This window comes from Oncorhynchus keta, chromosome 16 (genome assembly GCF_023373465.1).
Source record: "Oncorhynchus keta strain PuntledgeMale-10-30-2019 chromosome 16, Oket_V2, whole genome shotgun sequence".
Taxonomy (NCBI): domain Eukaryota; kingdom Metazoa; phylum Chordata; class Actinopteri; order Salmoniformes; family Salmonidae; genus Oncorhynchus; species Oncorhynchus keta.
The window spans coordinates 7,666,376-7,685,459 of NC_068436.1; the positions used below are offsets into that span (position 1 = coordinate 7,666,376).

General features: G+C 41.1%; 1 protein-coding gene and 1 pseudogene across 1 annotated transcript; both read right to left on the bottom strand.

Moving 5' to 3' along the window:
- Nucleotides 1-6,917: 6,917 nt before the first annotated feature.
- On the bottom strand, nucleotides 6,918-7,858 carry LOC127907884 (GTPase IMAP family member 7-like; annotated as a pseudogene).
- Nucleotides 7,859-12,715: 4,857 nt separating this feature from the next.
- Nucleotides 12,716-15,017, bottom strand: LOC118395534 (GTPase IMAP family member 7-like). Its single transcript, XM_035789360.2, has 2 exons — nucleotides 14,880-15,017; nucleotides 12,716-14,097 (listed from the first exon to the last, which is right to left on the bottom strand). The coding sequence occupies exons 1-2, from the start codon at nucleotides 14,887-14,889 to the stop codon at nucleotides 13,259-13,261; spliced, it is 849 nt and encodes a 282-aa protein (XP_035645253.2). The 5' UTR covers nucleotides 14,890-15,017; the 3' UTR covers nucleotides 12,716-13,258.
- Between the last annotated feature and the right edge of the window lie 4,067 nt (nucleotides 15,018-19,084).

The following is a 19,084-nucleotide window of genomic DNA, read 5'->3' on the forward strand; positions in this document are numbered from 1 at the left end:
GAAAACAAGACGTTTCTTTTTTTGCTGAGTTTATATCCAATAATTATTCACGGCTGTACGTAATAGGGTTAACAATGTAAGAAATAATACATTAAAATAAAACGAAATACTGCATAGTTTCCTAAGCCCTCGAAGCAAGGCGACCATCTCTGTCTGCTTTTTTTCTTTAAATGATTGTTTTATGTAGGATGCTAACTTTTTGTCCAGTTGCAATTGTAAGTAGGCCTAATAAATAAATACAAATCCCACTTCTATTAGGCCATTTTGTTTTCTTGTGAAAGATGCTGCTAAGCCACAGTGTTACACTGAGTGGAACAGGGGAACCCAAGAGCAGACTCAGACGAGGAGATTGGGATGAAGTAACCAAAGTATTTATTGAAACACAGGGGGAAGATGGAGTGCAGGCCAGGGGGAAGCTCGGGTGGGTTGCAGGAAACCAGGTGCGGAGCCTGAAAAAGGCCCAGCAGGATAACAGGATTTCAATAGTAACAAACAGCTAGAGACGTAGACTGACTTAGCAGAGATTACGAGTACGTTACAGTACGATAATATGTGAGGAGCCTACAGCTAACAAAGAGTGAACCAATGTCAGAGGACACTTCAGTAACCTTTGCCTTCACATTTTGGTCTCTTTAAAATTCTGTATCATTGTATCCAACTTGATAAATAACTTATATTTCTTCTAGCATGTCAATAACATATATTATTTTGTCTAGCATGCAGTATCACCAACCAACTGTGTTTAATAAATCCTGTTAGGGCTAGGCGTCCCACTTGCAGGACAATTTCCGGTGAAACTGGTGGGCGCGCAATTCAAATAAATAATCACAAATAATATGGATATTAAACATTTAGGTACATACAAGTGTCTTATATCTTTAAAAAAGCTTAAAAAGCTTAAATTATTGTTAATCTAACTGCACTGTCCGATTTACAGTAGCCATTACAGCGAAAGCATCCCATGTGACTGTTTGAGGAAGGCGCCCCACAACATATTTTTCCACCAGCACAGGTTTCATAAATTCACAAATAGCGATTAAATATACACTTTTTGAAAATGTTCCTCCGATTTGTCATCCAAAAGGTCCCAGCTAGAACATGTAGTGTCGTTTTGTTAGATAAAATCCTTCTTTATATCCCAAAAAGTCTTCAATTTGCGCCATCAATTTGAGTAATCCACTCGTTCAACTTGCAGAAAAAGGAATCCGGAAATCTACCGTTAAACTATGTTAAAACAAGTCAAAACTCCTCAGATACCCTAAAATCAAACTATAATATTTCATACGGAAATAAGTACTTTCAATAGGAAACCGATATTAGCAGGTGCGTCTTGTCTTCCTCGCACGCCCAAACACAAATTTCCAAGACTGTTTCCCTCTACTAAAACGGATATTCCTTCTTCGTTTTTTGAAGTTACAAGCCTGAAACCTTGAACATATTTTATTTATTTTTTTATTTCACCTTTATTTAACCAGGTAGGCTAGTTGAGAACAAGTTCTCATTTGCAACTGCGACCTGGCCAAGATAAAGCATAGCAGTGTGAACAGACAACACAGAGTTACACATGGAGTAAACAATTAGCAAGTCAATAACACAGTAGAAAAAATGGGCAGTCTATATACAACGTGTGCAAAAGGCATGAGGAGGTAGGCGAATAATACAATTTTGCAGATTAACACTGGAGTGATAAAATGATCAGATGGTCATGTACAGGTAGAGATATTGGTGTGCAAAAGAGCAGAAAAGTAAATAAATAAAAACAGTATAAAAACAGTATGGGAATGAGGTAGGTGAAAATGGGTGAGCTATTTACCTATAGACTATGTACAGCTGCAGCGATCGGTTAGCTGCTCGGATAGCTGATGTTTGAAGTTGGTGAGGGAGATAAAAGTCTCCAACTTCAGCAATTTTTGCAATTCGTTCCAGTCACAGGCAGCAGAGTACTGGAACGAAAGGCGGCAAATGAGGTGTTGGCTTTAGGGATGATCAGTGAGATACACCTGCTGGAGCGCGTGCTATGGATGGGTGTTGCCATCGTGACCAGTGAACTGAGATAAGGCGGAGCTTTACCTAGCATGGACTTGTAGATGACCTGGAGCCAGTGGGTCTGGCGACGAATATGTAGTGAGGGCCAGCCGACTAGAGCATACAAGTCGCAGTGGTGGGTGGTATAAGGTGCTTTAGTGACAAAACGGATGGCACTGTGATAGACTGCATCCAGTTTGCTGAGGAGAGTGTTGGAAGCCATTTTGTAGATGACATCGCCGAAGTCGAGGATCGGTAGGATAGTCAGTTTTACTAGGGTAAGCTTGGCAGCGTGAGTGAAGGAGGCTTTGTTGCGGAATAGAAAGCCGACTCTTGATTTGATTTTTGATTGGAGATGTTTGATGTGAGTCTGGAAGGAGAGTTTGCAGTCTAGCCAGACACCTAGGTACTTATAGATGTCCACATATTCAAGGTCGGAACCATCCAGGGTGGTGATGCTAGTCGGGCATGCGGGTGCAGGCAGCGATCGGTTGAAAAGCATGCATTTGGTTTTACTCGCGTTTAAGAGCAGTTGGAGGCCACGGAAGGAGTGCTGTATGGCATTGAAGCTCGTTTGGAGGTTTGATAGCACAGTGTCCAATGACGGGCCGAAAGTATATAGAATGGTGTCGTCTGCGTAGAGGTGGATCAGGGAATAGACTGCTGAGACCCTGTGGAAGCCATAGGAATTGCATCCCGGGAGCTGGATTTAGATATTTCCCTATACTTTCCATTGTAAGAGCATGGGCTCTCAGAAAAAACACGCTCCGTTTTTATTTTCTTTGGATTTTCTCCTACCATATCTATTGTGTTATAGTCTCCTACATTAGTTTAAAATTTCTACAAACTTCAACGTGTTTTCTTTCCAATGGTAACAATTATATGCATATCCTGGCTTCAGGGCCTGAGTAACAGGCAGTTCACTTTGGACAGGTCAGTCAGGCGGAAATTGAGAAAAAAGGACCGTAGTCCTATCAAGTAGGCCTACAGTAGCAACACATCCTCATCAATCACATTTTTTATTTAACCTTTATTTAACTTTGCATCTCAGTTACTTGCAAATTCGTATTTACAATGATGGCCTACCCTGGCCAAACCCTGCCCTAACCCGGACGACGCTGGGCCAATTGTGCACCACCCTATGGGACTTCCCATCACAGCCAGTTGTGGTACAGCCCTGGATCGAACCCGGGTCTGTAGTGACACCATTAGCACTGCAATGCAGTGTCTTAGACCTCTGCGCCACTCAGGATCCCATTGGTACATTGATGGTGTGGTTCCTGTCACACTGAGTAGGATATCTGCATGGCATGTGGTCCTTAGGTGTAGCTACAGAGGTTGGCAATGTGATATGCCACACAGGTGGGTTGGCAGGTATATGATGTAGCCTATAGATGTGTCTCTCTTAGAACTGAGCTAGGTACAATTAAACCTCATCCTGAGCCTATCCACCAATGGCTATGTCCTTTGGCTGATACCGACTGGAGCCGGAGGGATGATGGCCTCAGAGTTCTTCGCTCAACTTGGCTGCATCCGAGATCCTCTACTGCCTGTAGGCTGTCTTTGTCTACATACACCTCCCTATTCCTCCTCTCCTAGCTATAGCATCATTCTTCAGTGGTTTTATATACCACGGCCGCCCCCTGTTCCAGTGCTGTATATGTTTTGAGCGCTACCTGGCAGTTGTCCACCCTGTGTTCTTCCTGAAGTACAGACCCCTGAGATACAAAGTAGGGTGTTCTGGATTGGTTTGCCTGGTTGTGATTAGGTTCTGTTGAACTTGAAAGACCCGAAATTTCTCATTATGTGTCTTTGGGTAAAATTCTGGTCTTAATTGCATTGATGTTATTCTGCTGCCTGTCAGTTCTCAGGGCTCTGAAACAGCCCGGGTGAAGGGGAGAGAGAGAGGGAGGAGACAAATAACATGAAGATGAGGGCATTTAAGATCATTTAGATTATCATGGTGTCTATGACGGTAAACTACCTCCCATGGCTGGTGGTTTTAACCTTAGATTCTGGGCAGTTGCTTTATGCCTCATATATTAGTCTCTTCATCAGTGTGGTCAGTGGGTTTGTGGAGCCCCTCCTCTACCTCCACAGGGCTGGGAAACAACCCTGTATCAGAGGTTTCTGAGGGAGAGTTGATACCCCCAGTTTCACCAGATACAGAGGGCCAATTGTAACATGTTTGTTTATAACTGTTAGGTGATAGCTTGTGAAGAGATTGGTAGTTGTAGATGTGTTAGCAAAAATACGTGTTTTGATTAGGGTTGCACAATTCCAGTAAGTTACCAAAAAAGATTCTCCAGAAATCTTGATTGGAAGATTCCTGCAATCAGGAGGGAATAAGCATAAAAATCCAGAGTTTTGCAACTCTAGGTTTGATTAATTCCCTCTTATCCGGAAAGATTGATAGGTAATCTTTTTGCTGGTGCTTTAGATTGCATCTTTGTGTCTGTATTTACTAATGAGATGGGATGATAAGACCAACATTTTTTAAAGGGTTAAATTGTTTGTTGTTTTTAATCGCATTGCACCTTTGTCTGTATTTTATGTTCCTATCGGTCCTCGACTACAGCGCCATCATCCAAATGAACACAGTTGCCATTTCATTAAAGCCATTAAATGCAGTTTATCATAGCGCACTGTGCTTTATTGCAGGTGGCAGTTTTAGTACTCATCACTGCGTTCCCTACCCGAAAGTTTGTTGGTCCTCTGATGTCACGTAGGTTGATACATTGCTATGTTTTCATTTATAAAGCCCTTTTACAAAAAGTCACACTGTACCTAACGTCTTCACTGAACTTTAGACATACGAGAGACCACACCCAGTCTCAGGGATGGTTAACTCAGTAAAGACCAAAGGAATTTCCAGAGTTACAGTAAGTAAATCAGCTCTTTGTTTCACAAATAAGGTGCAATAAAACGATCTTATCATTGCGTGACTTCACGTTTACTTTGATATGATTGATGGTTATTATATTATTATTTGCACATAAAGACAGTTCCTCCATTTCTCGCATAATTAATTTTACAGACACACTAGCGCATGTTGTTTTGTCGACATTTGGAAAGTTTACCAACATATGTTGTTTCCATCAGGCCTGTCATGACATGCATCTAACATGTACTTTACTCACTTAAAAAGGTTGGATCTAAAACCTTGTAATTAAGCAAAGTTAAGTCCAACTCCTCCAGTTAGCCAGTCCACTGCTAGAGTTGCATCGTTCAGGTTTGATGTAAAAGGTGATGGTTTCACCTCAGCCGTCATCTCTATCTCCCAAAACCATAGACCACGTCAGCCAATATCCCAAATCATATCTAGAACCTATAAATATATAGGATCTCTTTGCATTCTCCTCTCTAGGATGCCAATATTTGATGACTGTGACTAGAAGTAGTACAGCTACAACCAGAAGTCACTTCTCGTAGCAGGTTAGGAGAGCCTTTTAGCTAACCCTAACCTTAACCTAAATCTCCTAACCTGTCACATTAATTATCCTAACCTTCTGCATAAATTCTCCTCACCTGCTACAAAAAAGGCACTTCTGGTTGTAGCTGTACTCCCTCTAATGCTGGGATGGGCAACTCCAGTCCTCTGAGGCCTGATAAGTATGACAGGTGAGGAGAATAACACACCTGACTCCAATAATTAACTAAAAATGAACTTCAGTTTAGAATGCAATTAGTTGAGTCAGCTGTGTTTGCTAGGGATGGGGGGAAAGTGTGACACTACTTTGCCCAGCGAGGACTGAAGTTGCCCATCCCTGCTCTAATCAAAGCCATCTTTAATCTCTGCCATGAAGTCTTACCTTACATTTCCTGTCTGGTGATGGCCTAATGACCCACACCTGTTTGCCTCATTTCCTGACCTTAAAGTGATATTCCAGTCTCCTTTTCACCTCTAACACCTGATTTACTTAAAAGGCACACCTCAATAGGTGTCCGAGGTATGTCACAAGTGGGGGGGGCTTTCCTATTCTGTTCTCCATTGTTCCTCATGTAAGGTTGGAGGCCGATGACATCACGGATTCCCATCAGACCAACTCTTTGAAGTTGTGTCAAATAAAAACGGTGTTACTACTTGACTGTATTTATATTTGGGATATCTTATCACCAATAAAATAACATAAATCACTGGAGGATGTTTTTCATTCTGCAGTACGCCCCGGGTAAACCAAGTTATGGCCCCCTCTAGTGATGGGAAGTTAGTGCTAATTTTGGGTTGGAGTGAAAATCTACAAGTAGACCTGGGTTCTTCCTTCTAAACAATAAAATGCATTCCTTCCTTGTAGTAATCCGTGATCTAATAGGGATTGTATAGGTGAACGCAGTAGTACAATTATTCTATAAACACAAACGTGTTTAAGACTTGAGTCCGAGTTGCAGTTGAAGCAATAGCTTTAATACCGAATTCTAGGTACATGCAGTCAAAATCAAATATGCCAGATACAGGAGTAAGTCCCAATCTCAAGATCAATATATAAAATACACCTCAAAGTATGCATGTATCATTACACTCATGATTATTCAGGTTCTTTCTCTCTGCCATTAGTCGTCTGTGTGTTACCTGTTACACAGGATGATGGAAAACAATGATATACTTCATATATTTTAAGTTGGGTTAGCAGATTCCGTTAGCTTCAGCATTTAAAGCAGGTCACTCAATGGTATGATTGTAAGCAAATTATATGAGTTCACTTGGCATCCGGGCCAACACTTGTCATCAAGGGCAAATCAAGTCCTATCCTAATATTATTTTCCATGCCACTTTATCATTAATGACATGAAAAGTCATGTGATTTGCAGTATCGTAATGTGGTGCTTTTCCCCCCAGTCTTCAGTACTTCATGTCTTGTTCTACTGTCAGATGCCACCTGATGACCACCACCTCAGAGGATACTGCATGAGCTGAAACAGCGCCAACCATTTTTTGTGAGGTCGTTTTGTCCTTCAGCGAACCATCTGGCTGATGCAAAGGTGGCTGCACCTAGGATGGCTTGTTGTTTCTTTAGGAACTCTCCTTCATATTTTGCCTTTAGTTTCTCCTCCTCCCTGCGCACCTCCTCTTCCTTCTCACTCAAGATCCTCTTCGTCTCCTCTTCAATCGCCCTCTCAGCCTTTCGGAACATCTCAGTGGTGTAGTATCTTCCTCCATTCATCGTGACCATCTTGTTTATCTTCTCAAGCAGCTCAGTGACCTGGGAGCGGTTCTTCTTATCTCTGTTGTTGAAGTCATGATACCGCCCACCGCATTTGGCAATGACATCCTGAAGATCTGAAGAGGCACGCAAAAAGTCTTCAATGGTTTGTTCTTCATCAAGCTGGTCTGCATTTGTGAAGAGAACCATGATGTATCTTGCTGCATCTTTTCCAAAGAATGTCTGAATCATCTCCACTGCGTCTTTCTCTTCCTGTGTGAATCTAACCAACGCAATCACTACAAGGAACACATGGGGCCCAGGAGCAGAGAAGGAGATGCACTTAGCAATCTTCTTCAGGGTCTCCTCTTATGATAAGTTAGCGTCAAACAAGCCTGAAGTGTCAACAATAGCAACATCTCTCCCCTCCACCTCCCCTCTAGCCTTGTCACACTCTATTGTCAGAGAAGCATGGGTGAGAATCAAAAACTTTTTTCTCCAAGATAGTGTTTGCTGTTGCATTCTTCCCAACACCAGTCTTCCCAAACAGAACAATCCTCAGCATTTCCTTTTGTTTTTTCTGCACTGTTGGATGACAGACATGTTACTTTTAGTCTTGAAATCAGAATCAAACATGTTTGGTCTGTAGAATCTAAACTGTGAGCAAATTAGCAATGGCTGTCTATCAATTGAACCATGTGAATGCAGCTACAACATGAAATTGTAAACTCATTTTTGCTCAAAGAGACAAAGACATCAACAGAACTACAATGATGCTGTGCATTCTGCAAAGAAATATAAAATGACATAAACAATTAACCTATCAAAACAGACTATGCTACAGTAAATAAGCTATTGTGGTAGCTGGTATTAACATGCCATTACACATACCACCAGATGGCGCAGTACAGCATATGAGTACATGTTGGTATCATTTTTAGAGTATTGGGACGCACACGACGCACACGTTGAGCTGGTTTGAAAATGCAGGCGACTGCCGACTGAAAGATCACCTTGCTTGAATCATAACTAACGACAAATTATTATCATTCAGTCACAATTGGCCCATGATACACCACGCGTTTGATGCTCTTGAACACGACCGTTGAATGTAGCTGCGACCAATGTTGCCAATTTAGGTGCTATATTTAGTGAGTTTTCGTACCCCTCCTGCGACTTTTATTGGTAAAAGAGGCTAGCGAGTAGTTAGTTACAAATTCAGCTAGGAGGAGCACTGCCAGAGCCCTGCAAAATGACCTCCAGCAGGCCACAAATGTGCATGTGTCTGCTTAAACAGTCAGAAACAGACTCCATGAGGGTGGTATGAGGGCCCGACGTCCACAGGTGAGGGTTGTGCTTACAGCCCAACACCGTGCAGGATGTTTTTCATTTGCCAGAGAACACCAATATTGGCAAATTTGCCACTGGCGCCCTGTGCTCTTCACAGATGAAAGCAGGTACAGACTGAGCACGTGACAGACGTGACAGAGTCTGGAGACGCCGTGGAGAACGTTCTGCTGCCTGCAACATCCTCCAGTGTGACCGGTTTGGCGATGGGTCAGTCATGGTGTGGGGTGGCATTTCTTTGGGGATCCGCACAGCCCTCCATGTGCTCGCCAGAGGTAGCCTGACTGCCATTGGGTATCAAGATGAGATCCTCAGACCCCTTGTGAGACCATATGCTGGTGTGGTTGGCCTTGGGTTCCTCCTAATGCTAGACCTCATGTGGCTGGAGTGTGTCAGCAGTTCCTGCCAGAGGAAGGCATTGATGCTATGGACAGGCCCGCCCGTTCCCCAATTGAGCACATCTGGGACATCATGTCTCGCTCCATCCACCATCATTGCACCACAGACTGTCCAGGAGTTGGCGGGTGCTTTAGTCCAGGTCTGGAAGGAGATCCCTCAGGAGACCATCCGCCACCTCATCAGGAGCATGCCCAGGCGTTGTAGGGAGGTCATCCAGGCACGTGGAGGCCACACACACTACTGAGCCTCATTTTGACTTGTTTTAAGGACATTACATCAAAGTTTGATCAGCCTGTAGTGTGGTTTTCCACTTTAATTTTGAGTGTGACTCCAAATCCAGGCCTCCATGGGTTGATAAATTTGATTTCCATTGATCATTTGTGTGATTTTGTTGTCAGCACATTCAACTATGTAAAGAAAAAAGTATTTAATAAGAATATTTCATTCATCCAGATATAGGATGTGTTATTTTAGTGTTCCCTTTATTTTTTTGAGCAGTGTATATTAGATGCTTGCTAATAACCTTTGCGCTTAGAGTCACCCTGTGAGAGACTTTGTTACATTAACAATGTCCCTCGCTGCAGCAAAGGTACTTTGGAAAAATTAAAAATGTTATGTACTACTGAAGGTCAAATTTTTCAGGGACGTGAATCTACTCTTCAGAGCCCAATTTGAATTGTTGTAGCTCTTACTGCTCATGATAATGTATTTGTTACATCCTTGGTAGTTATTGCCATGTATTGGAGGACACAATTACTTTACACAACAAGACTAAAGTAATTGCTAGGGTCAATTCATGTATGGAATTTGGCAGTTTATTCAATAAATTGACAGAATATGATTTGGAAGGTGAGAGGCCAGAATACACAGCGAGGCATTAGCCTTCAGGAGGGTTTATGGGCAGAGGTGGAGATAGCAAAGTCTGAATCAAATATGAAAGTAAACAGTAGTAGTAGTAAACAGTTAAATAAAACCCCCCAGTGTTACTGTTTATGACCAATGCCTTATCCCACCTCTCTTAGTGTAAGTCACGTAATTTCATAGAAGATGTGTGGTAAAGAGCATCACTGTAAACAGTTAAGTAAAATCCCCCAGTGTTACTGTTTATGACCAATGCCTTATCCCACCTCTGAGTGTAAGTCACGTGATTTCATAGAAAATGTGTGTTAAGTCCTGCCTCTCCCATCTCATTGGTTTATAGAAGCAGATACTCACGTACCATCTCATTGGTTCTACCCACGAGGCTAACACTGTGTTAGTCACATGATTGCAAAGAAAGGGTATCTGCAGTTTGCGTCCCACTCCAGGCAGACTAAAGTTGCCCTTAGACACAGATCTAGGCTCTGGTTTAAGCAACACCAATACCTACCTACCTACAAACCATTTGGGGAGGGAACACAACTGATCTTAGGTCAGTTTCTACTGTGAGACTCCTTGTGTCCTTGCCATCATGTGACTTCTTATTAACTAAAAGACACTTTACTTTGCCCTGTTGTTGTAAGCCTTATGTTACACCCTTATCTTTAAGTAGAAAAAAATAAGTTCCCATTTCTGTCTTAATACAGAAGGTTACTCACCATCCATGTTCAGGCGACATCATCTATATGAACAGTTGCCACTTCATTAAAGCCGTTAAAGGCAGTTTATCATAGCGCACTGTGCTTTATTTCAGATGACAGTTTTAGTATTCATCTTTGCATTCTCTACCGGAAAGTTGGTTGGCCCTCTTTGATGTCACAGAAGTTGATAAATTGCTAGGTTTTCATTAATAAAGCTCTTTTACAAAAAGTCCCACTGCCTCTAACATCTTTACCACACCTGGTCTCAGGGATGGCTGACTCTGGAAATTCCTGCAGTCAGCAATTAAATTACACAAAACTTGAAACATCGATGGCGTTGTGTGACAAAACCGCACATTTTAGAATGGCATTTTATTGCCCCCAGCACAAGGTGCACCTGTGTAATAATCATGCTGGATAATCAACTTCTTGATATGCCACCCCTGTCAGGTGGATGGATTATCTTGGCAAAGGACAAACGCTCACTAACAGGGATGAAACCAACATTTAAGAGAAATAAGCTTTTTGGGAGTATGGAACATTTCTGGGATCTTTTATTTCAGCTCATGAAACAGGGGACCAACACTTTACATGTTGTGTTCATATTTTTGTTCTGTACAAGTAAAACTGGTTTCCATTGCATTTGCAACTTTACTGATGGTTTTGACAAAACAAGTGTCACGTTATATAGAGAATGTGCCCACTCTGGTCGTGGCATGTGCACTCTAGCCCACATCATACAGTGCAGGTATAGCCTACCTGATGACATCATTATTGATACGAGCTCAATTATTTTTATTTGACAAACAGCCAAGCATTCATCATCACATTAAGACCCTCTATATTTATTGGAAAGGAGCATCAAGCTCCTCACAATGCACTTTCTCCACCCTGTGAAGTTCATCATTTATTTAAATTGTAGCCTAATAAACTGCTTGCTTTCCCAAGTCGTAGATGGAGGACCAGACAACACATCATTGCATGACTCAGAGTTTATTTCGATATCATGGTTATTATACTAATATTTGCGCATAGACATTCACTGCCATTTTCACATAAGACATTTTTGCAGACACAAAAAGATCCCACCTTGTCTATCTAGCGTATATTGTTTTGTCGATATTTGGAAAGTTTATCAACATATTTGTTGTTTCCATCAGGCCTGTGGTGACATTTTTCATCCAACATGTACTTTACTCACGTAAAAAGGTTGGATGGAAACCTTAGTAATGAGTCCAAGTATAACTGCTCCAGTTGGCCAGTCCACTGCTAGAGTTGCATCGTTCAGGTTTGATGTAAAAGGTGATGGTTTGACCTCAGCCGTCATCTCTATCTCCCAAAACCATAGACCATGTCTGCCATTATCACATGAAATTACATCTAGAACATATATATATATATATATACACACACAGGATCTCTGTGCCTTCCCCTCTCTCTGCATAAATTCTCCTCACCTGCTACAAAAAAAAAAAATCACTTATGGTTGTTGCTGTACTACCTCTAGTCCAGGGATGGGCAACTCCAGTACTCTGGGGCATGAAAAGTATGACATTTTCAACCCAGCTAACACACCTGACTCCAATAATTAACTGAACATTATTTTCAGTTTAGAATGCAATTAGTGGAGTCAGCTGTGTTTGCTAGGGATGGGGAAAAGTGTGACACCACTCTGGCCAGCGAGGACTGAAGTTGCCCATCCCTGCTCTAATCAAAACCATCTTTGATCTCTGCCAAAAAGGCCTGCATTTACCGGTCTGGTGACAGCCTAATGACACACACCCTTTTGCCTCATTTCCTGATCTTAAAGTGATACTCCAGTCCTGGGTTCTTCCTTCTAAACAATAAAATGCATTCCTTCCTTGTAGTAATCCCTGATCTAATAGGGATTGTATAGGTGAACGCAGTAGTACAATTATTCTATAAACACAAACGTGTTTAAATCAAAATCAAATCAAATTTATTTATATAGCCCTTCATACATCAGCTGATATCTCAAAGTGCTGTACAGAAACCCAGCCTAAAACCCCAAACAGCAAGCAATGCAGGTGTAGAAGCACGGTGGCTAGGAAAAACTCCATAGAAAGGCCAAAACCTAGGAAGAAACCTAGAGAGGAACCAGGCTATGTGGGGTGGTCAGTCCTCTTCTGGCTGTGCCGGGTGGAGATTATAACAGAACATGGCCAAGATGTTCAAATGTTCATAAATGACCAGCATGGTCGAATAATAGACTTGAGTCCGAGGTGCAGTTGAAGAAATAGCTTTAATACCGAATTCTCGGTACATGCAGTCACAATCAAATATGCCAGATACAGGAGTAAGTCCCAATCTCAAGATCAATATATAAAATACACCTCAAAGTATGCATGTATCATTACACTCATGATTATTCAGGTTCTTTCTCTCTGCCATTACAGTCGTCTGTGTGTTACCTGTTACACAGGATGATGGAAAACAATGATATACTTCAGATATTTTAAGTTGGGTTAGCAGATTCCGTTAGCTTCAGCATTTAAAGCAGGTCACTCAATGGTATGATTGTAAGCAAATTGTAAGCAAATTGTATGAGTTCACTTGGCATCCGGGCCAACACTTGTCATCAAGGGCAAATCAAGTCCTATCCTAATATTATTTTCCATGCCACTTTATCATAAATGAAAAGTCATGTGATTTTGCAGTATAGTATCGTGGTGCTTTTTCCCCCAGTCTTCAGTACTTCATGTCTTGTTCTATTGTCACATGCCTAATGCCATCCCACAGTTATTTGTTTTTTCTGATGACAACACCTCAGAGGATACTACACAAAGAGCTCAAAAGGCACAGAGGATTTTTTGTGAAGTTGTTTTCTCTTTCAGCTGAACCTCTGGCTGATGCCAAGGTGGCTGCACTTAGGATGGCTTGTTGTTTCTTTAGGAACTCTCCTTCATATTTTGCTTTTAGTTCTTCCTCCGCTCTGAGTGTCTCCTCTTCCTTCTCTCTCAAGATCCTCTTCGTCTCCTCTTCAATCGCCCTCTCAGCCTTTTGGAACATCTCAGTGGTGTAGTATCTTCCTCCATTCAACATGACCATCTTGTTTATCTTCTCAAGCAGCTCAGTGACCTGGGAGCGGTTCTTCTTATCTCTGTTGTTGAAGTCATGATACCGCCCACCGCATTTGGCAATGACATCCTGAAGATCTGAAGAGGCACGCAAAAAGTCTTCAATGGTTTGTTCTTCAAGCTGGTCTGCATTTGTGAAGAGAACCATGATGTATCTTGCTGCATCTTTTCCAAAGAATGTCTGAATCATCTCCACTGCGTCTTTCTCTTCCTGTGTGAATCTAACCAACGCAATCACTACAAGGAACACATGGGGCCCAGGAGCAGAGAAGGAGATGCACTTAGCAATCTTCTTCAGGGTCTCCTCTTGTGATAAGTTAGTGTCAAACAAGCCTGGAGTGTCAACAATAGCCACTTCTCTCCCATCCACCTCCCCTCTTGCCTTGTCACACTCTTTTGTCAGAGAAACAGGGGAAAGTTTAGACTCAAACATTTTTTTCCCCAGGATGGTGTTTGCTGTTGCACTCTTCCCAACTCCAGTCTTCCCAACCAGAACAATCCTCAGTGCCTCATTTGTTTTTTTCTGCACTGTTGGAAGACAGAGAGAGGCATTGTTGTTACTTTTCTTCTTGACATCAGAGTCAAACATGTTTGGTCTGTAGAACCTTGAACTGTGTAAATGCAACTGCAACACGACATGACAATAATCCTGTGCATTCTACAATGAAATATAAAATATCACAAACAATTAATCTATCAAAACTGACTAAGCGTTATTGTGGTGTGCGGTATTAACACGTCATTAGACATATGCACAAACAGGTGGTGCAGTACTGAATATGAGTTAGTGGTGCTGTTTGTCTCCCCCGCGCCCGACCGCAGATATCAATTCTGCTTCAAACGAGTGGGAGAAGCTGTCTGTACAACAGAATTCATAGCAACGGTGCACACACAGGCAGAGAAGCACAAGAGGAGGGGGTGTGGCGGCAGAGGGGGCGAAAACGCTACATCGTGGACCGTATCTGTGTGATGGCATCGACAAAAGCGTAATCTACAGTGGCGACAAATCAAGGGGATTCAGAGATTCTCACTGAAAAATAGTTGGCAACACTGGCTGCTACTGTATGTCTGTTACACTATGCTCAAATGTATTAATAAAGCAATCAGTTTATAAATAGCTACTCCCTCACTTCATCCAAGGCATAAAGAGTTCCATGGGATATTACAGTTATGGTTGAATCAAAAAGATTGTTATTAAAAAGCAAAGCAATGACAGCATTTCATGCGTAGTTGATTTTTGAAGAATACGAAAAACAAATACTAGAAATGAGTTTCCATATGTCGTATTACCATGTAGGTATGTTACTCACCACCAGCCATATTTGGGTCTTGTCGAGTCGATCCGTCATGTCCTGTGAGAGAGAATGGATTGGTCCAGATAACAGAACTACTGCTTTCATAGTATCACTCATGCGGTCCGCCCCATAGACACACCCACAGTAACGGTACGCTCTAGGCAACTGCTCATTTTCGAAAGATGTTTCCACAACGGTGGCGGTCCAAACACTTAAAAGACACACCCAATCCCCTCAGCCCTCAAATGACTGCAGTTTAAAAACTATTTTATTTGTTTGTAAGGGTCACTCTTTGATTGTAAGTCACATGATGAGTTTGTGGTTCAATAACTTAAAAGATACACACCCTCGTCCACTTACTGCTGCATTATCTTGAATTGTTGAAGTTGGTTCCAAAATCTTTAGATTTTGAGCTTCTCAGGGGCTTGCTGTCCTTGTCGAGAGAATACTGCGCTGCGCGTGAATGGTGCATTGGGGAAATAATGACGTTTGAGTTTTGTCTTAGGTACAGATATCTTTTCTATTTATTCACAAAACATGTTTATAATTATTTATACCCAACAAGCGGCACCATATATGGTAAATATATTGACTAATACAATCATAATAAAAATTATACTTCAGGCCAACGCAACAAACACCTACCAATCGCTGAAGTTGGATACTAATATCTCCCTCACTAACTCTAAGCATCAGCTATCTGAGCAGCTTACCGATCGCTGCAGCTGTACACAGCCCATCTGTAAATTGTCCATCCAACTACCTCATCCATCATATTGTTTTTATTTACTTTTTTGGGGCTCTTTAGCACAACAGTATTTTTACTTTCACATCATCATCTGCACATCTATCACTCCAGTGTTAATTTGCTCAATTGTAATTACTTGTAAAATAAATCAAATAAAAAAACACTAAAATCACCTTTATACTCATGAAACATAGTGAAGCTGGATGTGGGAATAAAATAAATGTTTTAAATAAATGTTAAGAAATCCTACTGGGGGTTAACACAGATGTTTAAAATAAAACGTGTGGCTCAACAATGTAGCCTCTGTATCTCGCACCACCAGACACTTCCTCCCCAAGTGCACAGTTAAGGAAGGTGGCTACCCAAAAACAAATGCAAACTGATTTACAAGAAATCACACGATACAAAAAAATGGTTCCCCAATTTCAACAGTGCACAGGAAACATGAACGTATCACTTACATTTGTTATAAATCTATTGATTTGATCTAAATCCAGTTCTGCTACTCACAACATGAACATGTATTTAAAAAAATGTAAAGTTAGAAAATCAATGTATGTAGGCTGGCATTTAGAGTGTTGGAATAGACTACGAAAACACATATGAAGTCCAGTACAAGCCTACCAGAACTATTTCTGAATCCAATTGGACTTTTGATATTCTTTAGGAAATTCAATGTATATTCAAGAACTAAGTTGCCTTGTCCTCATTCCTGTTCTTTCAACAAAATGGAGCTAGTTTACATTCATTTCTGGGGTTGGGGCTGGGTAAGCTGATCTAAGTGACAACTTCTGCCTAAAGAGAGTAGTGCCTCTGTGTGGATGGACTGGGAACTTCAGCTACAAACCATAAGAGCATTTACTGCTTGATCTTTGTTTTGTGAATCGCTTTGGTGCAATTTTCACAAGTAGCATATGTGGTATATTTTCACAATGCTTAATACAAATCTCAAAACAGATAATCAAAATGGCAGTTTCAAACTCGAAGCACATTTTTGAATTGATTAAGGCTGCTTTTACAAAGGCAGGCCAATTCTGACATTTTATTCCACTAATTGGTCTTTTGACCAATCACACCAAATATTCTCACATCAGATCTTTTTCAGAGATGATATGATTGGTCAAACGACCAATTACTGAACAAAATATCTTAATTGGGCTGCCTGTGTAAACGCAGCCAATGTACAACACAATCACAAAGTAACTTTTCACCTAACTTAATCATTGTTTTATCTAGAAATACATGTTGTTTCGCATTGCAATGCATAAACTTCTTTTCAAAATGAAATGATCATTTACATCTTACTTTCTCTTCTCATTTGTTAAAATACATTTCACCATTACTTAATCCGGCTGCTCTTAATTGATAATAACTTAACTGGTTTGGGTACTACATATTTTGAGAACTACATAATGAAAATGTATGCTTATAAAGTATAAACATATAATGTATGATACAGTGTCTTCAGAAAGTATTCACACCCCTTGATTTATCACACATTTTGTTGTGTTACAGCCTGAATTCAAAATGGATTACATATTTTTTTTACTAACATATTCCACATGGCACAGCATATTTTCTTCAATCAAAACAAACCTGTCAGGTATATGTCTCTCTCTCAAGGGCAGCATCAGTTTACAGACGGGAGGAACACAGGTGTGTGGGTGAGGGTGAGTGACTGAGTGAGTTAGGAAGTGAGTGAGTTAGGGAGTGAGGGTGTGTTGTCTGCAGTTTGTTTTCAGCTTGTCAACCTGACATCGCCTTCTACACCTTCCAGACGAAAGGATATTTACTTTTTTCAGGTTTGTTCATTTTTTTTTTAACTGTCTTTGTCTCTGATTTGAAGAAACATGAACAATTTGTAGAACTGGATAATCCATTAGATGTGTTGAATATGACAATGAGTGAGTTAATTAGATAACATCCCAACTTCTGAGCTCCATGTGTTTCTTAGAGCTTGGTGAGAGCATGGTTTCCCTGTGGTTATTATGCATCCAACCTTCCCATGACATTCCCTACAGGTTTCCTCGTGGTTCTACTTAAAGTAATGTTCTCACATATGTCTCCTGACCCCTCCTGTCTCAGCCTCCAGTATTTATGCTGCAGTAGTTTATGTGTCGGGGGGCTAGGGTCAGTTTGTTATATCTGGAGTACTTCTCCTGTCCTATTCGGTGTCCTGTGTGAATTTAAGTGTGCTCTCTCTAATTCTCTCTTTCTCTCTTTCTTTCTCTCTCTCGGAGGACCTGAGCCCTAGGACCATGCCCCAGGACTACCTGACATGATGACTCCTTGCTGTCCCCAGTCCACCTGGCCATGCTGCTGCTCCAGTTTCAACTGTTCTGCCTTATTATTATTGGACCATGCTGGTCATTTTTGAACATTTGAACATCTTGGCCATGTTCTGTTATAATCTCCACCCGGCACAGCCAGAAGAGGACTGGCCACCCCACATAGCCTGGTTCCTCTCTAGGTTTCTTCCTAGGTTTTGGCCTTTCTAGGGAGTTTTTCCTAGCCACCGTGCTTCTACACCTGCATTGCTTGCTGTTTGGGGTTTTAGGCTGGGTTTCTGTACAGCACTTTGAGATATCAGCTGATGTACGAAGGGCTACATAAATATATTTGATTTGATTTCCTGGAAGGGTGAGCTTTCAGGAATGGGGTCAAATAAAATATGCTAGAAGCGATACAAACAAGGATCTATTTCCCAGAAACTAATAGTGTATATCATTGGTAACTGACGTTATCATGGTCCAATGATAGGTGTTCCATTCTGTGGACTGAGAATAACAATACTTTGCACAACACACATTTAGAATATTTTAGAGTTGTAAAAATGACATGTCATTTACCAAAGTTAGTGTAATTGTCTGTAGTTCTTGAAATTAGAGAAAATAAAAGGTAATCTAGAGAAAATATTGTAATTTATACATGAAAAACATTTGACCGTAGATCATTTTGTTTTATAATGGGTACATGTTCAGTACACATCCCTGCATTCTCTATTATAAAGTAGGCTGAAGTCACGTCTTTGGGGTCACGTAGGTCAATTTGTTACTCTCTTTGCCTTTATACAGCTATTTGACCTACTGTAAACTCCCCCGGTTATCAGTGTCAGGGATTGCTAACTCTGGAAATGTCTTTGGTCTGTACAGAGTTAGGTAAATCAGCTCTTTACCCCTTACATGGGGAATCATCTCCAAGTTACTCTAAACATAGCTGTTTTTGGTGTCTCTAGGTTCACCTCTAGACTGTTGAATGAGGCCTGTTACAGTTTACTTACAAAACCTTTTAAAAAGCGTTTGTGAAACCGTTCAGTCCTGGATGTAAGTAAAACATATTTAACCAGTATGTTACAGAAGACTACTGTTGTACATTGAATAGCCATTCATCCCTGTTACACCATGATGTGATGGTTCTCTATGTCTGTACATGTTTATAATCTGCATTGTGTGAGTAATGGTTTTCATGAAGT